Here is a 19459-nt window from a genome sequence, read left to right on the forward strand (position 1 = left end):
CACTGTGTTCTTCGATTTTAATGGCATAGTGCATCATGAATTCTTGCCACAAGGTCAAACAATCAATAAGGAGTACTACCTACAAGTTCAACGCCGTTTGCGTGAAGCAATCCGAAAAAAACGCCCGGATTTGTGGCAAAACAATTCATGGATTTTGCACCACGATAATGCACCTGCTCACACTTCATTGCTTGTTCGTGAATTTTTGGCCAAAAACAAAACTTTAACGATGCCCCAGCCTCCATATTCGCCAGACATGGCTCCATGTGACTTTTTTCTATTTCCAAACATAAAGAGAACATTAAAAGGCCGTCGTTTTACAAGCATAGATGACATTAAAAGCGAATCGCTGAAAGCTATCACAAAGATGGAGTTTCAGAAGTGTTTCGAGGATTGGAAAAAGCGCTGGCACAAGTGTATTGTATGCGAAGGGGACTACTTTGAAGGCGACAATATTAATGTAGATGAATAAATAAATATTTTTTTCAAAAAACGAAAATTCCCGTTACTTTTTGAACACACCTCGTACCTGTCCAAATATTCATATCATTCAACAGTCTAATTAGTAGCCTTGAAATCATCGGCGTATTCCTCCTTCAAGTGATCGTGATTAACCTGATGACATCTGAAGTTGTTTATTTCATTTCGTGAATTGCTTCTCACTGTAATAGTGCAGTCTAGCTTTTTCAGATTAGAATCCAAAAATAGAAAATTATTTAAAAATGATAAAAAATTAGGTTAGAAGTTTTTTAGTGAGGTTAGATAATTGATTTTAAAAGTAAAACCATAAAACAGCACAATAGAAGCAACATTTATTTAGAAAAATAGAAAAGAAAAAAGAAACTAATCTATAGCTTGAATTCAACCATTAACCGTGCTGTTTTGCTGCCAGTTCCTTTAACCATTTATAATTTCTATCTAGATCTATATTTTATATTTCTCAGTCGCTCGTCTTGTTATTATTAGTCATCAAATTATTTACTTCAAAGCCTTCCTAAAGACTTTATTTTTAAGGCCATAAGGTACTATAAGTTTTCGCCCAATAAATTCCGCTCGTACACTTAACTAAGGGAAGGTTTAGTTAGTTTTAAGTTAGTTTAGTTTTTAGATTAGTTAGTTTTTAGTAAGTTTAGTTAGTTTTAAGGTTAGTTAGGCTAATTTTAAGGTTTTAAGGTTATTATTTTATTTACATGTTTACTTTGCTGAGAATAATTTAGCATTCGTCGCGTATTATTAAACCAAAATGGTTTTCAAACCAAAAATAAACTATCTAATTTTCATTTGATTTTTCTAGCAAAATAGATTGTTGCTTGCTTCGAGTAGCATCGAGAAATTGATCTCAGTCTTCTTATAATAAACAATCGTTTAAGAGTTTGAAATAATTAATTTGCATTTGATTAAAGACCAAAGAACTGATAAACGATAAGAAATCTACAGAATTGAAGATAAAATAAACTAAAGAATTTTAAAAAGTAATAAAAATAAAGCACAAAATTAATTGTAATTTATAATTTATTTTCAAATAATAATATTACACGGGTATATAAAGATACCACATTAATTTGTCATTTATAATATACACCTACTGATTGTGATACACATAACATGGTCGTATTTACACAAAACTTTATATTTTCATTTTTATATTAGTTTGTTTTTTTCTTCAAATGGGTTTTCTTAAAAGAAAACCATTGCAAACTTTCTAAGAATCTTTATAAACTATAAGGAAGTCTAAATTATATGGTACACCATTATTTTGTTTTTATGTTTTCTTTTATTCAATAAATATTTATATGTATGTATTTAGTAAAAAAAAAGGAAATAAGTCACTCAATTTTTTTTATAAATTGGAACTTTACTTTTATAATATAACCAACATAATACTGAATTGTGGTGATCTTTATCATGGAATGTTTTGGTTTAATATTCAAAAATTATTATTATTTTCTTTTAATAAATAGAGAAACTGCATTTAAAACCTGTTGCTTCCTTCATTTTATTTTTCATTAAAATTTATTTTTAAGCTATTCAAATATTTCTCTTGTGACACTTTTTACACGAGGCGTGCATTCATATCTTTTTTTTTTTTAAACTATTATTACTTCAAAAAGAATTTTACAATAATATTCATACATATGAACAAACTTTGTGTCCATGAATATTGAAAAGTTTGTTTTATTAAAAGTACACATATCTGAAATAAAAATAAAAATATATATTTATATATTTTAAAGGCCCAAAAAAATTTAGGTGAAGATCAATTACATTCACAGAGAAAGATTATACACAAGAGTATATGTGTATATCCATTTAACATACAGAGTTTTATGGGGGATTTAAGTTTAGTATAATTCCTTTAATTTCTATACAAAATAATAAAGAAAACTATAAATATCTATAATAGTCAACAAAGATTTGATTCACTCAAATAAATCTCTTTCTTTTTGTATTTCCCGAATTTTTATACCATTTAATTTTTTAATTTTACAATTCCTAAATTTAATATTTATATTTATTTATACAAACAAGGGAATTTTAGTCAAAATCAGGTACATAATTCCCAAGTTCTCTTTAGCCAATATTTCAAGTAAAATTTAATTATGAAATCCATGCATCAATTTTTTACAAAAGGTAAACAATAAATGTTTGTGATACGATGAATAATCAATGTAATTAACTATAAGTAGGTATTTTATTTATTTAAAGCGCAACAACATGTTAGGTCATTAGCGCCTAGGGTTGCCAACTCTATAAAGTTCCAAAAAAGGACACCCTAAAAAAATTAGATTCATTCAGGGCCGTCGACTGGATTTTGGGACCCGGGAATATATAGTATCATTCGTTTTCCTTTTATTTTAGGCGTATGTTACATGCAGAGACTCCGGCTTCGGGCCCCGAGCAAAAGTCCCTTCTCCCACGTCTGTAATCTGGCCTGGGTACATTTATATCTTACATACTTAGACATGAAAAGTTCATCGTTACATCAATAACCTGTTGACCTATTCAGTTCAGTTAGAACAGTAAAACAACACGTCAAATGAAGAAGTCTCGAAAGTCAGAACTTAAATCAAAAATACAATAAAATAAATTAGATTTGTGTGAACAATATCTGAAAAAAGGACAAAAGGCGTCCTTTCCTAATTTAAGAAAGAACAAGGACAACCAGATGTTAAAAAAGGTCTGTCCTTTCTAAAAAAAAAAAAAAAAATGGCATTTGGCAACGCTATTAGCGCCCGTATCTTTAATTCCTTGGTGGCCTCCGGAAAGTGTTCTTTCGTTGCAGACAGCACCGTTAAGGGGCTTCTAAGCTAAAGACAAAATTACGGAGTTTCAGCTGGATTCAAACCCGGGAAATACATATAATACGCTAACCTCTTGGCTAAATCCTACCTTACCAATAAGAATATTTATTTTATCTTTGCTGTTGATTATTAAATCACACAGAATAAAGGTTCAATAACATTTATTGAAATATATTTTGCCAGATTTTCCTTTTAAAGAAATTTTCTTATAGCATCATTAATTTTTGTTAAACTTTTAAGATGTTAGAAACAATTATTACGCTTTTCTGCTAGTAAAAATGATGAATTGAACAACTATAAATTTGCTTCTTTTGATAAAACATCCTCTTCCAATTAATTAAATGAATTAACAGTATATTATTTCAATTTGATCTGCTGTAGTAGTCCTAAAGGAATTTCAGAATGTAAATGATTTAAAGAATCAACTGGCATGGTAAAAAGTGAAACAATAATTTACTTTTACAATAGTATGTTTTAAGGTTCAACTTTAAGGTTAACTAAAAATTCATACCAAAAGATAAAATTCAAGTATTTAGAAGTATCATTCAAGCCTTTAGAAATGGCAGTTTCAATTGTTATTCTAGTCCGCTCTTTAGATATTTTATCTAAATTGATTTCTGCCCTTTTCAAAATGGTATTAAAATCCATCTACTAAAATATTTAATAATTTTTATTTGCCACCTAATCAAATAATGGAATTGCAGTCAAATTAAAATGAATCTTTTCTTTTTCAAATTTCAAACTACAATGTAATATATGTATATACCTACATATACAGGGTGTCCCAAGCTATATGGATAACGACTTTTTCTCGGAAACTAAGATAGCTAGAAAAAAACTAAAAAATACGTGTTCCCTTAGTTTTTTGTTAGGAATCCAAATTTACTTTGTATTTTTTTTTCGGTGCTTCCAGAAGCGAGATACAGGCACCAACTTCATTTTTTCAAACGGGAAGGTGCGGTTTTTATTTCAGCAATAGATTCCTCTATTTTTTTTAAAGAAAAATTTACTTGGACGGTTTTTTTCTGTGAGCGATATTTTACAAGTTATGAATGAAAACATGATTCTTATAAGAAATGTCAAAATGATAATATTATAACGGTTTTTTGATTGAATAAGAAGAAAAGTACTATTTTATTATAAATTTTACTCCTCATTAATATTACAGATCATGCTGGAACTGGCCTCCACCATTAGAGATGCATAGACATGCTCTTTTCTGCCAATAGTCCCTTACTGCCACAGAAATAGATTCGGCTTTAACCGACTTACACGTATCTATTATTCTCTGCATTAGTTCATCTACAGATGCCATCCCGGCTTGATTCTGATACACCTAGATTTAGAAATGCTTTTAGGTAAGCAGAAATAAGGAAAGAAAGAAAAAAGTTATGAATAATCACCTTGTTTTTCAGATATCCCCAAAGGAAATAGTCCATAGGTGTCAAATCCGGTGAGAGAGGTGGCCAATGAATCGCCCTCCGTGTCAATATAACACCATCAGGCATGTAAAGCGATATCTCGATAGGCAATTTGATGGGCGTGTTATATGGCGATTCAGTAGCCACCTGTCTCACCGGGCTTGACACCTATGGACTATTTCCTTTGGGGATACCTGAAAAACAAGGTGATTATTCATAACTTTTTTCTTTCTTTCCTTATTTCTGCTTACCTAAAAGCATTTCTAAATTTAGGTGTATCAGAATCAAGTCAGGATTGCATCTGTAGATGAACTAAAGCAAAGAATAATAGATGCCTGTAACTCGGTTAAATTCGAATCTATTTCTTTGGCAGTAAGGGACAATTGGCAGGAAAGAGCATGTCTATGCATCTCTAATGGTGGAGGACATTTCGAGCATGATCTGTAATATTAATGAGGAGTAAAATTTATAATAAAATAGTAGTTTTCTTCTTATTCAATCAAAAAACCGTTATAATATTATCATTTTGACATTTCTTATAAGAATCATGTTTTCATTCCTAACTTCTAAAATATCGCTCACAGAAAAAAACCGTTCAAGTAAATTTTTCTTCAAAAAAATAGTGGAATCTATTTCTGAAATAAAAACCGCACCTTCCCATTTGAAAAAATGAAGTTGGTGCCTGTACCTCGCTTCTGGAAGCACCGGAAAAAAAAATATAAAGTAAATTTGGATTTCTAATCAAAAAAACTAAGGGAACACGTATTTTTTAGTTTTTTTCTAGCTATCTTAGTTTCCGAGAAAAAGTCGTTATCCATATAGCTTGGGACACCCTGTATATATATTTTTTTTAATAACCTATAAAGAATGCATGGTTCCACAATGAAGACTGTGAAATTCTGCGTTTTACTTTGTCAAGATATTGTGAAATTTACATTTGATGTTCTTGTTTTAATTAAATTCAATCCCTTAAATTAGCAAAATATCACTTTGATATTAATTCTTTGTAATTTTCAAAGCCCTCAACAGAGTCCATGAAATATTGGCTAAAAATAGAATAGAAGAAATGCGTACCACTGACTAATTCTATTATAAGTACTCGCTCACAACCTTGCACATCATTCCAATAGACTTACATATAATAATAAAATTAAATAAATAAATAAAAAAGAAGAAATATATTAAATATAAATATTTACAAAGATAATATTTTAGAATGGAAAATAAATTATTTAACCCTATCCTTTAATATTTGGATATACTTACTTATTAATTCTAAAAGGGATGAAATGTCTGTACATTTATCAACATTTTTTTTTTAAATTATTATTTTTTTTATTATAAGTCGTAATCGTTCTCTTGTACATTCCTCGAGTCTCTTTGGCTGCCTACACAATGCTGCAGCTAGTAACGCCAACTTTTTTGCTTTCTTTAAATAATTTTTAATACTTTTTTTAAAGGTAATTTATAAAGAACTGCAAAAATTAATTTAGGCTACTGTCTTTTATTTATTAATTTTTTTTGTGTACTTGAAAAACAATAAAAGATGGAACTATTTATCTCGGTATTTCAAATCCTAAAAATTTTATATTATTCAAAAAAGAGGAGAGAAATGATTGTCAATTTCAGTCCTATTTCTAATTTACTTTTGGTGAGTGTTCGACCAAAGGACTAGCTCAACTTCTGGGTTTACTCTGATTAATTAACTATTACTAGTTTTTTTTTAAAGGTAAGTTAAGTATCAAACAGTTTTAACAAAAGAAATATCAACAGTTAATCTTATTGAGATTAACACACATTATTTATTGTTTATTAATCATTATAATCCCTGAAGATAGACAAAAGTTCGGCAAAAGATACGAGGTGTGGCTATTAAAGAACGAGACTGATGATGCTACAGAAAGACTATGCATGCGCCAAATCCTAACGACCGACAGCTGTGCAGCGTAAAGCCTTCTCTTTCGATTGCAGCGTCTCACGTATTTGAAAAGAAATCTGTCTGACCGGAATCGTCGTTTGTGTAAGAGGTGTTAGTTTCGTTTTACCGAAAACATGGTAACTACACATATAGTAGAGCAACGAATTGTCGTGAAATTTCACATGATACTTGGTAAAACCGCTACAGAAACTTATCTTTTATTAAAAGAACATTATGGCGATGAATGTTTATCACGTGCGCAAGTGTTTGAGAGGTTCAAGCGTTTCCGAGATGGCCTAGAAGACGTCGGAGATGATGGACCGCTCGGGTCGCCCTTCCACGTCCAAAACGGATGAAAATATCGATTATAATTAATCCACATTACTACCGTGAGGTGCTTGCTCAATTCTGTGAAAGAGTAAAGAGAAAACGACCCGATTTGTGGAAGAACAAGTCAACGGGTTCTCCATCAAGACAACGCGCCAGCTCACACTGCATTGTCTGTCAAGACGTTTCTAGCAAAGTCATCTTAACAACCCAGTTTTAGGCCATCTGCCTTATCCCCATGTGACTTTTATCTATTCCCTAAAAGTCAAATCTGCATTAAAAGGAACACGATTTCAGTCTGTTGAAGCTGTGAAAGAAAAAGCGGCACGCGTCATGCAGGAGCTCACAGAAAAAGACTTCCAGCACTGTTTCGAACAATGGTAAATTCGCATGGAGCGTTGTAGGGACAGGTGTATATTGAAGGTGATAATAACTAAATATGTATAAATTTAAAATAAAATGTTTTACAGCAATAGTCTCGTTATTTAATAGCCACACCTCGTAAATAGTAATAATAATAAATAGGACTGAAATTGCCAATAATGGAGTTAATTAAGAAAGGTTTAAAAATGGTGTGATTTAACTTTGAGGAATTTTTTCTTAGATTAGAGTTTATTTTAGATAAGTATTCTATCTGTCAAGAACAGTTGACGACCCGTTTAAATAAAATAAGATTTGGTTGTAAAGGGTTTTTTGTGATGTAGTAGGTTACAAAGTGGTTTCTTCTGGCAAAGATAACTCGAATCATAACGTTAGGCTTTTTGTAGTTTAGATTAGTGAAAGACCTGAATTGAATCTTGATGTGAGAGAATTGAGGTGGCTGTTTAAACTTAAGATGTGAACTCTTGTAACCATCATGTTCATCAAACAAGTATAATCCCATAATAAGCCATTTTTAACGCTACCTTTTCGACTGACTTTAGTTGTCTGATGAATTTTGAATTTGATGCAGGGCACTATTATAGCGCTTTTATTAAAATTTAAATTGATAATTTCTGTATTTAGTGTGTTTATACAATTTGCTCACGCATTGATTTTAAATAAATCACAAAAAAATATATATATAAAAAGAAGAGTACAAATGATTTTTAATGTGACAGCAAATGCTGTTAGAATAAGTTTTAACATAAGTTAGAATTAATTTATATCAAATGCTACAAATGAACCTCCAAAGTGCGTTAGCATTTGTTGCAAAGTTTATACAGTCGACTCTCGATAAATCGAAATCCAAGGGACTACAAGAAAAATTCGAATTATCGAGAGTTCGAATTATCAAGAAGGGGGAAAAAAATTCGAATTATTAAGAGTTATTATTATGTATATATGTATGTACATACGTATATTGAAAATACGTATGAGCTTACCTAAGTTTTAGACATATATAGCCTCAAGTAAAAATAATGAAAACGACAAAAAAATTACATATGTATTAACATTTCAATAAATAATAATATACATATGTACCTAATTTAAAAAATGAAGAACAGTTTTTTGTTACAATGTGGCTTGACTTAGTCAGTGACTTAGAATTGTAGAAAGAAAGCGTTGATGGTGGAATATTGAAAGTTTTGGCGATATCTTCTTTTTTTCGAACCACTTTTCACGGCCACTATACTGTTTTCTTTGTGGGACACAGTAAGGGAGACGTACTTCCTATCGTGACAAACTAAGAAAGAGAATTGTAAAGTTAAACTGGGCTGGAAGGAGGGAAACATTACGCAGGAAATGAACAATAAGCGGAAAATGAGAAGTAAACATTACTAGGGAAAATTCGAATTATAAAGAGGGGAAGCGGCCTCCTTCGAATTATAGAGCCTTCTCTCCCCCTGTTGTTAAGAAAAGGATTTCGAATTATCGAGCGTATATAAATACACTGAATTTTTTCGATTTACCGAAGTTAGCAGCTGTAGAGTTCGAATTATCGAAAAATTCGAATTATCGAGAGTCGATTGTACTTACAACTGATGTCAACTATTTTCACTATCTTCTCTACACCAAATTGGCTGATTAGGAAAATGTGAGAAATATACTCGAAAATTATTTAGAATATAAATTGTTGTCATTTCAGGTAACATTTTAACTGTTCATTGAAGTGTATTCTGAACAATACTTGGTGATTCTATGCCTGATATTATGCATATGGAAACGATAAGAATGGGTGTGCCAGAAACAATAAGAATGTGAACTGAAAATTTAGAATTTCGATATCAAATAAGGAACCACAAATTAGGGTTTGTTATTACTAATAACCAGATGAATAGTTCCAAATCAATATATTAAATGGTGATTTAAAATAAGAAAATAAATAAGAAATGTAAATAAATTTATGTACCTATTGTTATTATACTTTGTTTTCTATTATACTTTATTGTTATTATACACTAAAAACATCCATAGTGAAATTATTTTTTATATTACATTTAAATTTATTTTAATTATTTCCATTTTTTTTTATGTAACTATTTATGAACTATAAATGAGCTGAGTTTTTGCGACAAATTTGTTTTCATTTAAATTTAAAAACAATGTTATTTATTTATTTTTAAGCAAAGTTGAAGTAATTCTTTGTTTTTTTCTGTGAAATGTTCTTTCAAATTTCAAAGTCTTTTTTTTCGTATTAAAATTTCTTCTTTTATTCGCAACAAATACAATATTTAAAAAAAAACACTCAATTTTATTCTTACATTAGAGTGTTTAGTTAATTTTTGGTAAGTGTGAGGAAATAGGAAAATATTCCTTCATTTTTTTTTTTTTCTTTAATAATCTTAAAAAGAAAATTTAGATTTTATTATTCCTTCTCTTCTTTGTAGTATCTTCTTTAATTCGGTTAAATGGTCCGGAATCACCTTGCTAATGCTAATGCAGAGAGTACTATTAAAAGTAAGGTTGGAGTAATCGTAGGGCAAGCTCCGTGTTCACCATGTTGCATAGCTGCAGGATACTCACCAGCTGTAACATGGCATTGCGTTAAAACAAAACAAAACAAAATCAAAACAAAACAAAAAAAGTATGGAATTAGTTGATTAGGCTACCGTTATAAGAGCGTTTTTCTATATTCTCGTTAAATTCCAATGATGCATCTGATTGACTACTAAAGAATGTTTTATATGTACAAGATTGTAATGGCAGAGGAAGTGACATTTTGAGAAAAAAGATATTCTCTTCACTTTAAAGATGGAGAATCAAATACAATACTACACTTCTAGTGTCCCAAAAAAACCAACCCTGAATAATTATTTTGTTCAGCCAACTTCAAGAAGGGTCCGAAATCAGTTAACATCAGCCGTCATTTTACCTCAAAACTATTTTTCAGGTCGTTTCGTGCTATTGCTATTCTTCAAGCACATTCCAACATAAGATTCTTTAGGCATTCTTAAACAAAGACTTCCATGCAGTAGTTGTTGATAATGCAAATACTTGGATTTATCGCCAACTCAGGCATATCAATTGCTCAATCACCTGCACACATGCACTTATGCATCATCAAGTTTACAGACTACTGCATTAAAAGGTTACAACAAAATTTACCGCCATTTTTTTTTCTTCAATTTTTGAGAAATTTTATGAGCAGAATGTGGAGGTGCATAATCTCTTCATTGATTTTAAAATGGCTTATGACCGAGAGAATCGTAAGGGTCTATTTAAATGTATGAGAGAACTTGGTTTTCCGGAGAAACTAATTAGACTGGTGGCTATGTGCTTGAGAGGAAATTGGCGGAAAAGCCATGGATCAAGGCAAAAAAACTTCTAGGGAATTTGAGATCAACACGGGCCTCAAGGCAAGGGGACCTGATGTCACCAACCTTATTTAATATGGTCTTAGAGGCGATTATATGAAGGCTATCAGTCAATCTAGGCGGGAATTTGTACACTAGGATGATGCAGGTGTTAGCCTATGCTGATGACGTGGTTTTATTGGCAAGATCTCTAACAGAGCTAAAGGCGATATTCTTGGAAATGGAGGCTGCGACCAAAGAGTTTGGATTGGAGGTTAACTGCCAGAAAACCAAATATTTGGTTGTGACAAGAAAGAGAAGGATATTTCGGAACCTACGGGTACCTTTGAAGGAGTAAGGAATTTCAAATATTTGGGTTCAGTGTTAACCTCTAAAAACGATGTAATAGAAGATATTGGCGCTAATGGCCAAGGCAGTCGATGCGCCAAAAAAAAAAAAAAAAAAAAAAAAAAAAAAAAAAAAAAAAAAAAAAAAAAAAAAAAAAAAAATAGAAGATATTGCTGGACGAATGGCTGCTGGAAATAGTTGCTTATGGGCTCTTCAAACGGTGTTTAGAAGTAAAAATGTGCCAAGAGCAGCAAAAGTAAGGCTTCTTAAGACAGTGCTGAGGCCGATTGTCACCTATGGCTCAGAAACTTTTTTGGCCCGAGCAGATGAGCAATGGGTTTGCAGGTGGGAAAGGAAAATATTAAGGAGAATATTTGGACCAACGAGAACAGAGGTAGGCTTCAGAATCAGGACGAACCAAGAAGTGGCCGAACTGTTGCAGGTGAGCCTGATATTGTGTCTTGCATAAAAGCAGGAAGTCTGCGGTGGTTGGGACACATACACCTAAGGGAGGATATAAGGGCTCCAAAGAGAGCATTATGTGGGCATCCTGGCGGGAGAAGGCCCCGAGGCAGACCAAGGCTGAAATGGCTGAGGGACGTGGAGGATGATATTGAGGCGGTCGGACTGCACGGTTGGAAAACGGCTGCGAGGGACCTTGAACGGTGGAAAGCTGTTGTGGCTGAGGTCCAGGCCCTTCATGGGCTTTGATGACCACGGAGTAGTAGTAGTAGTAGCCATTTTTTTTTTTTAATCGAGGGGATCCCGTGAATCAGATTAAAGGAAGAAATGTCCCGAAGCCTTTGTTTGCTGCATCTCGTTCTTATTTGTGGATTCATTTACTACCTTTTCATAATTCCGGCACTCAGATCTTATCGTCCTGCCTAACTATTGTAGACTTAGACCAGTGCGGTGCTCAACCAGCAAAACAACAATCGCATCCATTCTCAAGGAGTGGACCAATTTCTGACCAATTTTCAGAAATAATTATTGTAAAATATTAATTATGTTTATAAAAAAAGTAAGTAAATCGCCTATTTTTCAGGCGGGGCTTAATTTCAACTACCAATTAGGTGTCGTGGACGGAGACGACTAGCAAACATACTTTACTATTAAGATCTCATATTAAACATTAAATAAAATCCAAGGCCTAAGACCGGGAATCGAACCCAGTACCACAATACATATTAGCTTTATAGACCTCGCCTCTAACCGCTCGGCTACCGTGGCGCCTTTAATAATATTTATAAGTGAGAATAAAAAATTATTGGAACCAAAAACCAGTGAATTTACATTTTAAAAAAACTATTTGTACCTAAAAACTGGATCACCTAAAAATTGTCTATTTTATGTAAATTCTTTTTTAAGTAAAAACTAATTTAGAGAATTCGTCTATTTAGAACTCATTGATAGTTTATTAGAAAACTTGTAAGTTGACGTCAGTGGTATTTCTAAATTATTATATTCAGATATTTTTAATAACAAAACATTGTTTCACCCAGCAATATCTTGCTTTTCACTTTAATCCCTCCAAAAAAGCAAAAAAGCCACCTTTATTTTTAGTTCATTGCTAGTTATTAAATCAATAGCATGATTTCAAAAGAGGAAACAAGCACGCTTCCACTGGATACTAATTTAAAAATTAGATTAACAAATGGACGAATTATTTTTATCTGTACAATAAATGGTATTATTATTCGACTAAAAATGGAAAACATTATAATTATTTGTAATAAATAAAGAATCTTCAGGCTTTCAAAGCCCTGATTTATTTCAACTAAGATACATACACCTGAATTTCACCAGTTGACAATCGACCCTTCTACTTTTGTCGCCATCCATGCCAGCAATCTGTTGGTTCCAATGTTCTTCACAAACTCAAAAACCAAAAACGCTCTTATAACAATCGCCTTAATCATTTATTAACGTCAAAAGATACAAACTGCATGCATTTTAATATTCAAAATAATAAAGCTTTTACAACATACCTAAAATCATAATTAAACTAAAAATAAAAATATTTAATTTCAACCGCTTAGGAATAAAATAAAATATAACGCCATAATCATGTCTATAAATTAATAAATTAATTAAAAATATAAAAATAAAAACAAAGCGAATGCAACACACATCACAGGTTCGGGCCACAGACCAGCTCATCTACTATACTGCTCCACAAAAAAAGTGGCGCACTTTAAAAATGCGTTATTTTTTTTTCTCTGTAACTTTTTTATTCTACATTTTATTTTAGTTAGCAAATATAAGAAGTATAAAGTTACGGGAAGGCTAAAATAAAATAAGAAATGATCTAAAAGAAATGAAAACCTTTAATTTAACAAAAAAGTACTTCTCGGCAAAAAATGAGTTTGAAAAAAAAATGTATTTCTTCCGATTAAAAAAGAGAAAAAGAATTATAGTAACGTGTATTGCTCGCATTACTGCATCCAATCTCCTCGGGATACTCCTTATTAAATTTCTCACGAAATCTTGTGTTTATTCCCCCCATATCTCCACCAGAGCACCTCGCAACTCTTCTAAGCTCCTGGGAGGATTATTTCTCCATCTTAATCGCCTACCCAGCTCATCCCAAAGATGTTCAATTGGATTTAAATCCGGGCTGCGTGCTGGCCACCTCAAAACACGAATGCCAGTATCGTGGAGATATTGAACAACACAGGCGGCAGTGTGTGGTCGGGCATTATCTTGCATAAAAATAAAATTCTCCCAAATAAATGGTGCATAGGGTATCACATATTGCTGCAAAATTTCCCTCACATACAAATCTGCGTTCAAGATTGCCTTGTTGAACACGTGGGGCTCAGTCTTAGCCTCCATAGAAATCCCAGCCCACACCATCACTGAACCACCTCCGAATGGTAATCTACCAGAAATATTGCACGGAGCGTAGCGCTTCCCAGGCCTTCGGTAAACTCGTCGCCTTCCATCAGGTGCATAGAGAGCAAAACGGGACTCGTCTGAAGAGAGAACGTTTCTCCAATCGTTCTCAGACCAGTTGCGGTTTCCCTAGCGAACTCTAGACGGGCTCTCCGATTATCTACGGTGAGCAATGGTCCTATGGCTTGCTTCCTGGAGCGTAAATTCATTTCAGCGAACCTTCTTCGTACAGTTTCGGCACTGACTGAAACTCCACGAACAGTAAGCAGTGTTTGAGCTGTTTCAGAAGCAGTTGATGTACGATTTCTCAGAGTGTTAATTCTAATAAATCGGTCATAAGTGCTTCTGTGGCTCTTGGTCGACCCGAACCTTGTCTGCGAGTGCAGAGGCCTGTCTCCCGGTAACGATGGATGGCTCTACGGACGGTGGTCTCAGGCAACCCTATCGTTCGTGCTGCGTACCGCAGACTCCGTCCATCCTCAACTAATGCAATAATACGGGCCACTTGAGAGTTTGCAATGCTTTTAGCTTGAAAAAAGTCGAAACGCAACTGTAGAGGTCAATAAATTTATTTACTGTTGTGGTAAAGTTCACGTTGTTGTTTACACAAAAAGACCGAAGGGGATTAAACGAGGAATTGCTTCTCTATTTACAAGAAACTTTGGGCCTTGATTCGATTAATTGTTCCCTGACAGTTTATGAAAATAATTAAAACTAATAATCTTTCCCCAAAATGTGATAAAACAAAAAATAAACGCTTTTTTCAAAGTGCGCCACTTTTTTTGTGGAGCAGTTTATTTAATTTAATTTAATATTAATAATTTTCAAATAAAATTTTGCCTAAATACCCAACACATTTGCACAACACCTTTATCCAAAGACACAAGGGTCGGAAATATACAGGTTTACAATTTTTAAAACAATGATAAATAACTAAAGCAATTTTAATTTAAATAAATAAAATTAGAGAAAAAAAAATATGCGTCTTTAAATTTTTGAAATATTATAAAGTAAAGCAAAGAAATAAAAAATAAATATTAAAATAATAAAATGTTTTTATTTTCACACATTTTTTATACAAATATTAAGTAAAGAGCTCCTCTGTACGCCAGACCTGTGAGCTAATTGTTTCAAATTAATTAACTATTTTAAAGTGTATTTATTTGTAACAGTAAAGTTATTGAAACCATAACGACCTGTATGCTTCAAACATAAGCGAATGTAAACATTTTTCTTTTTGTTTAATTAATTATTAATTATATAAAGGCTCTAGCAGAAATATTTCATTCAGATCTTAGAATTCTAAAGAATAGAAGTTAAAGGAGGAAAGACGTTCTTTTTCTAAACAAGAATTTGTGCTAAAACTAAAAGCAATCGATAATAAATATTAAATAATATTTACTTTATTATTTTTTACATATGACAACTGTATGAGAAACTTTATGACTACGATTATCACTAGAATGACTTCGATTATCACTAGAATGACTTCGATTATTTTCCTTAACCTATTCTTAAAAATCTATTTTTGGGGCTTGTTGAACGCTGCCATGTTTTATTCTAAAGTGCTCCATCAAAAACAATTTATACTGTTCTGTCTCTTATATGAAAGAGGGCGACGTTAAAAGCAGGTAGTTCTTTGGAAATATTTACATTTTAATAGGACAAAAGACAAAAAAACCAAATGTAAATATGTTTGCAATAATTATACATTAAAATTAAGTCGTGCTAGTTTCAATATTGCTAAGTAGATACACAATTAAATTTTAGAAACCAAATCTCCTTTTTTTCTTTATTAAAAAAGAAAAACATTGAGTAGAAAAGTGCTTTTAAAAAACTTGAATTTAATAAAAAGTTGAGTGAAACAAAGTGTGTTTAAATAATAAGTTGCAGAAGGATTGGGTTCCAAAAGTTTGATTTTGTTTCGAACACTTTTTTCTTTATATTTTTACTCACCGTTGAGCACGTGAACATAAACGCTGGCCGGATTTGCGTTGGACGGTACGCATGTGTAGTTGCCTGAATCAGATAGTGAGGCCTTAGTGACCAGTAGCTTGGATGTTGTACCAGAAGCTGTCTTCTCTGTTTCTAAACTGATGCCACCTCTTGGCGAATCAAAATCCACCACACTAGCACCATGGTACCATAGCACCGAGCCTGGCGGACTGGAGTGCACATTCACCGAGCAGGTTAAACTGATTGTACTGCCTTTCTTCACATAGACATCCTCTGGTCCCCAGATGCTCGCCTGGGCAGCTGTGAACCCACCCGTACCCGTTTGGTCAGTCACCGCAGACATCTCACCACCGCATTCTATCTCTCGGCATACGGCTAAAATAGGCATTGGCGGATGGTTCTTTTGCATTATACTGCAATGCATTTTGCCCTAAGCCTAACTATTTAAGTCGTAGCAAGCAATTTACGATCAACACTATCTATCTACAGCTTTTATTGATACCTCATTTTTTTTTAACAAAATTTGAAAAAATAAAATAAATAAAAAAAGATTAAATCATAAAAGACTAAATATTTGAAATAAAATTGGAATTGACTGAAGAATTATGAGATAATATAACCTCATGGCTAACCTTTGTACGTGGACTTCAGGTCAGTCTAAGATTGTATTCGAAGAGTGAATTTTTCCCTATCAGAAACTTATCTGAGCTAGCAAGTTCAAAAGACTGGCCATCTTGAATTATCTAGGACAATGAGGTCATTTAGAGTAACTGCAGAGTCAGAAAGAGAATGATGTAAGCAAAAGCAAATGAAACTAATTGGGAGATTATGAAGCAGTTAGTAGCAAACTTTTGTCGAGAAAATTGCAAAATTATTCTTACCTAAACGCTTATTCAGTCTGCTTTCAATACTACTTTCAATTGTGAGTGTTATCACTATGAAGATGTAAGATTTATTATTCCAGGGAAGATTTCTTTTAAAAAGTGGAATAAGAATAAAGTTTCTAACAGAATTAAAGCTAAATTAATTTGTTATAAGAACTTTCCAAAACTTACCAATCTAAGATATCAATATTAAATTGGAAGGGTATACAAAAGATTAAATGAACAAGTTTCAAAATCGGTATCAATAAAAGTGTTGAAAATTTTTCAACTGATCTAGCAAAATTCAACAAATTAAGCCAACTGTAAATACCTACATTGAAAAAAATAACAAAAAAATAAAATTGAACCAAGTTGTAAACTACAGTTATCTGTTTTTACAACAATTCCAAAAAACAAATCAAATAAAGCAAAAAAATTTACATCCACAGATACCTAATTTAGCACATTTCAAATTTTCTTTTATATGTATGTATATATTATGATATTACCAATACATATGAACTTGCATTAAACTGATAAAATAATATGAAAAAGTAATATGAATATAAAAGAAAAAAAAAATTAAATATAAATAAATAAACCAATTATTGGGACCAAAATCGATATAAAAACACAAAAGACACAAATTAAAAATGAAAAAATGAGGTGAGTTCTAAGATTTATAAATATTTTAAGTCAGGAAAAAATTAAAAAATATTAATAAATTAAAATGCAAAAAAGCTGCCAGATGAATAAACTATTATGTATTAAAAAATTAAATACATAAATTAAAACAAAAATTGCAGAAAGAAAACTTTTTTTTTCTTGGTTTAGCAAAGTTGTGATTTAGTTTTTTAATTTAATTTTTTTTTTTTTTTAATAAATGCAGTAGAATTTGTTATCATCACTGTATGTAACCGGCCCTTGTATTTATTATCATATTTATTTTAATCAATAATAAAAATTATTATTATTATTATAACAAAATGCAATCAATATTATTTTAGCTTTGCCATAAGCAACATTCCACCAATTCTAGGCACTACCATTTCACGGCTACCCTAACCCATTCTATTGAATAAATGTGGCACTAATCTTCTGAACAGCTTAATCTTCTAATCTTTCTACTGCTGGGTCTATATTATTAATAAAATGATTAATGATGGAGATCAATAAATTCTCTACAAGGAATTTAAATGTTATATAAATAAATTTAAAAAAAAACAAAAACATGATAAACTTACTTACAGCACAATAAGCAAATAGTAAGCTTTTGCACAATATAATTTTTCTTAAACACTTAGTAATTATTTTATTATGCAAGAATTCAAAGTGTAGGTTATATGAAAGAAAAATAAATGTTTAAAAGCAAAAGAAAACTTGAGCATTCTTATAAGTGGTACAATTAAAAAAGGAAAAAAAAACGAACACATAAAAAACATACAACACAAATAAATTTTTAAAAATCACACATTATTGCATAAACAAAAAAAAAAGCAGGAATTCAGTTTTATTATTATTATTAGCATGCAACTAAGTGCAGGCTAAGTTATTTTTATTTTAAGTAACCTGATTTTAATTAAAACTACAGAAACGTACTATTTTGCCAATCAATTATTCTATAATTTGAAAATGATTTAGTATACTAATTAAATATCATAACTCTATTTTCAATATAAACATATTGTTCTTAAACAACTGGCACGGTACAGCTCCTGTAGTTTTGATTTACTACCACATCTGACGAAATAGATATGTTAACAAAATATTTAATGGTCATTGGAATTTTCACGGCCTTTAAAATAAAACGTATTTAACTGTGACTGGGTAATTGTGACTTATGTTTTGAAATAAATGTTACAGATAAACCAAAGTTCTAAATTTTACAGGTATATTTAAGTACATAAACTTCATTTATGTCAGCGAAATTCCAGATACAGTCGGTGCACTGATTTTCCATATTTATACACATTCCAGGCCATTAATAATTAGTTTGAAATTTAAAATATTCGTTTGTTTTTTTATATCACCTTCTAGCATTATCGAAACTGAGCAATAGTAAAGTTAATTAATTCTAATTTTTATTTATTTATTTTTTGTATTTAAGGCTCGTCATCATCTGAGGTTAAAAAAGCGATTTAGAACGGCGAAGTAGCCCACATCTTCTGCTTTAGCTTTAGCACAATCTAGTGCACTTTGCTTTCCGATTTCGCGTTTGTCAAAATATTTTTGAAGATTTCAAAGGGGATTATCATTCCTCCAAAAATTTTGCTGACCTTTTTTTAGAGCTTAAAGTAGTGTTTCTATTTGGAATAAATAATCCAGGTTTTTTAATGTTTTTCAAGATTGTAATCATTACAAATAAATGGCGCCTACAGTTCTGTATTAGGACAATCCCCTGAATCAAATTTAACCCTACTTTTTGATTTTTGGCATCTTTTTCTATCACCTATTTGAGATCAGGTTCCTCATCTTCTAACCAACTTCTATGTTAATCTCTACACATAACCTTGCCCTCAATTTACCAAACAAAACCTTCCTTGAAATAGAAATGGGACATCAGTTCAACACGGGTCTACCTTTCTCAATCTATGAGACTAAGTCACGATCTCCACCATTAGTACAACATCGGGCCACAGATTTCCTAATGTACTTTCTCGCCAAGACTATTAACAGTTTTACGCATTCATCTCCAAGTTACGCTTCCTTATAT

The 19459-nt window shown here is 31.7% G+C and overlaps 1 protein-coding gene across 6 annotated transcripts in view; it reads right to left on the minus strand.

Moving 5' to 3' along the window:
• Positions 1-1494: 1494 nt before the first annotated feature.
• LOC141457322 (zwei Ig domain protein zig-8-like) overlaps positions 1495-19459 on the minus strand; it is a 721433-nt gene continuing 703468 nt past the window's right edge. For 3 of the 6 annotated variants that reach the window (XM_074134153.1, XM_074134150.1, XM_074134151.1), the window contains 2 exons: positions 15884-16258; positions 1495-9917 (listed from right to left, as the gene is read on the minus strand). In XM_074134153.1, coding sequence (XP_073990254.1) covers positions 9811-9917; positions 15884-16258 — 482 coding nt within the window. In that variant the 3' untranslated portion in view covers positions 1495-9810. The remainder of the gene's footprint in view (positions 9918-15883; positions 16259-19459) is intronic. The other 3 variants (XM_074134156.1, XM_074134152.1, XM_074134154.1) reach the window with 1 other exon arrangement.

This window comes from Rhodnius prolixus, unplaced genomic scaffold (genome assembly GCF_049639745.1).
Source record: "Rhodnius prolixus isolate KJV_2025 unplaced genomic scaffold, Rpr scaffold_10, whole genome shotgun sequence".
In the NCBI taxonomy this organism is placed as follows: Eukaryota; Metazoa; Arthropoda; class Insecta; order Hemiptera; family Reduviidae; genus Rhodnius; species Rhodnius prolixus.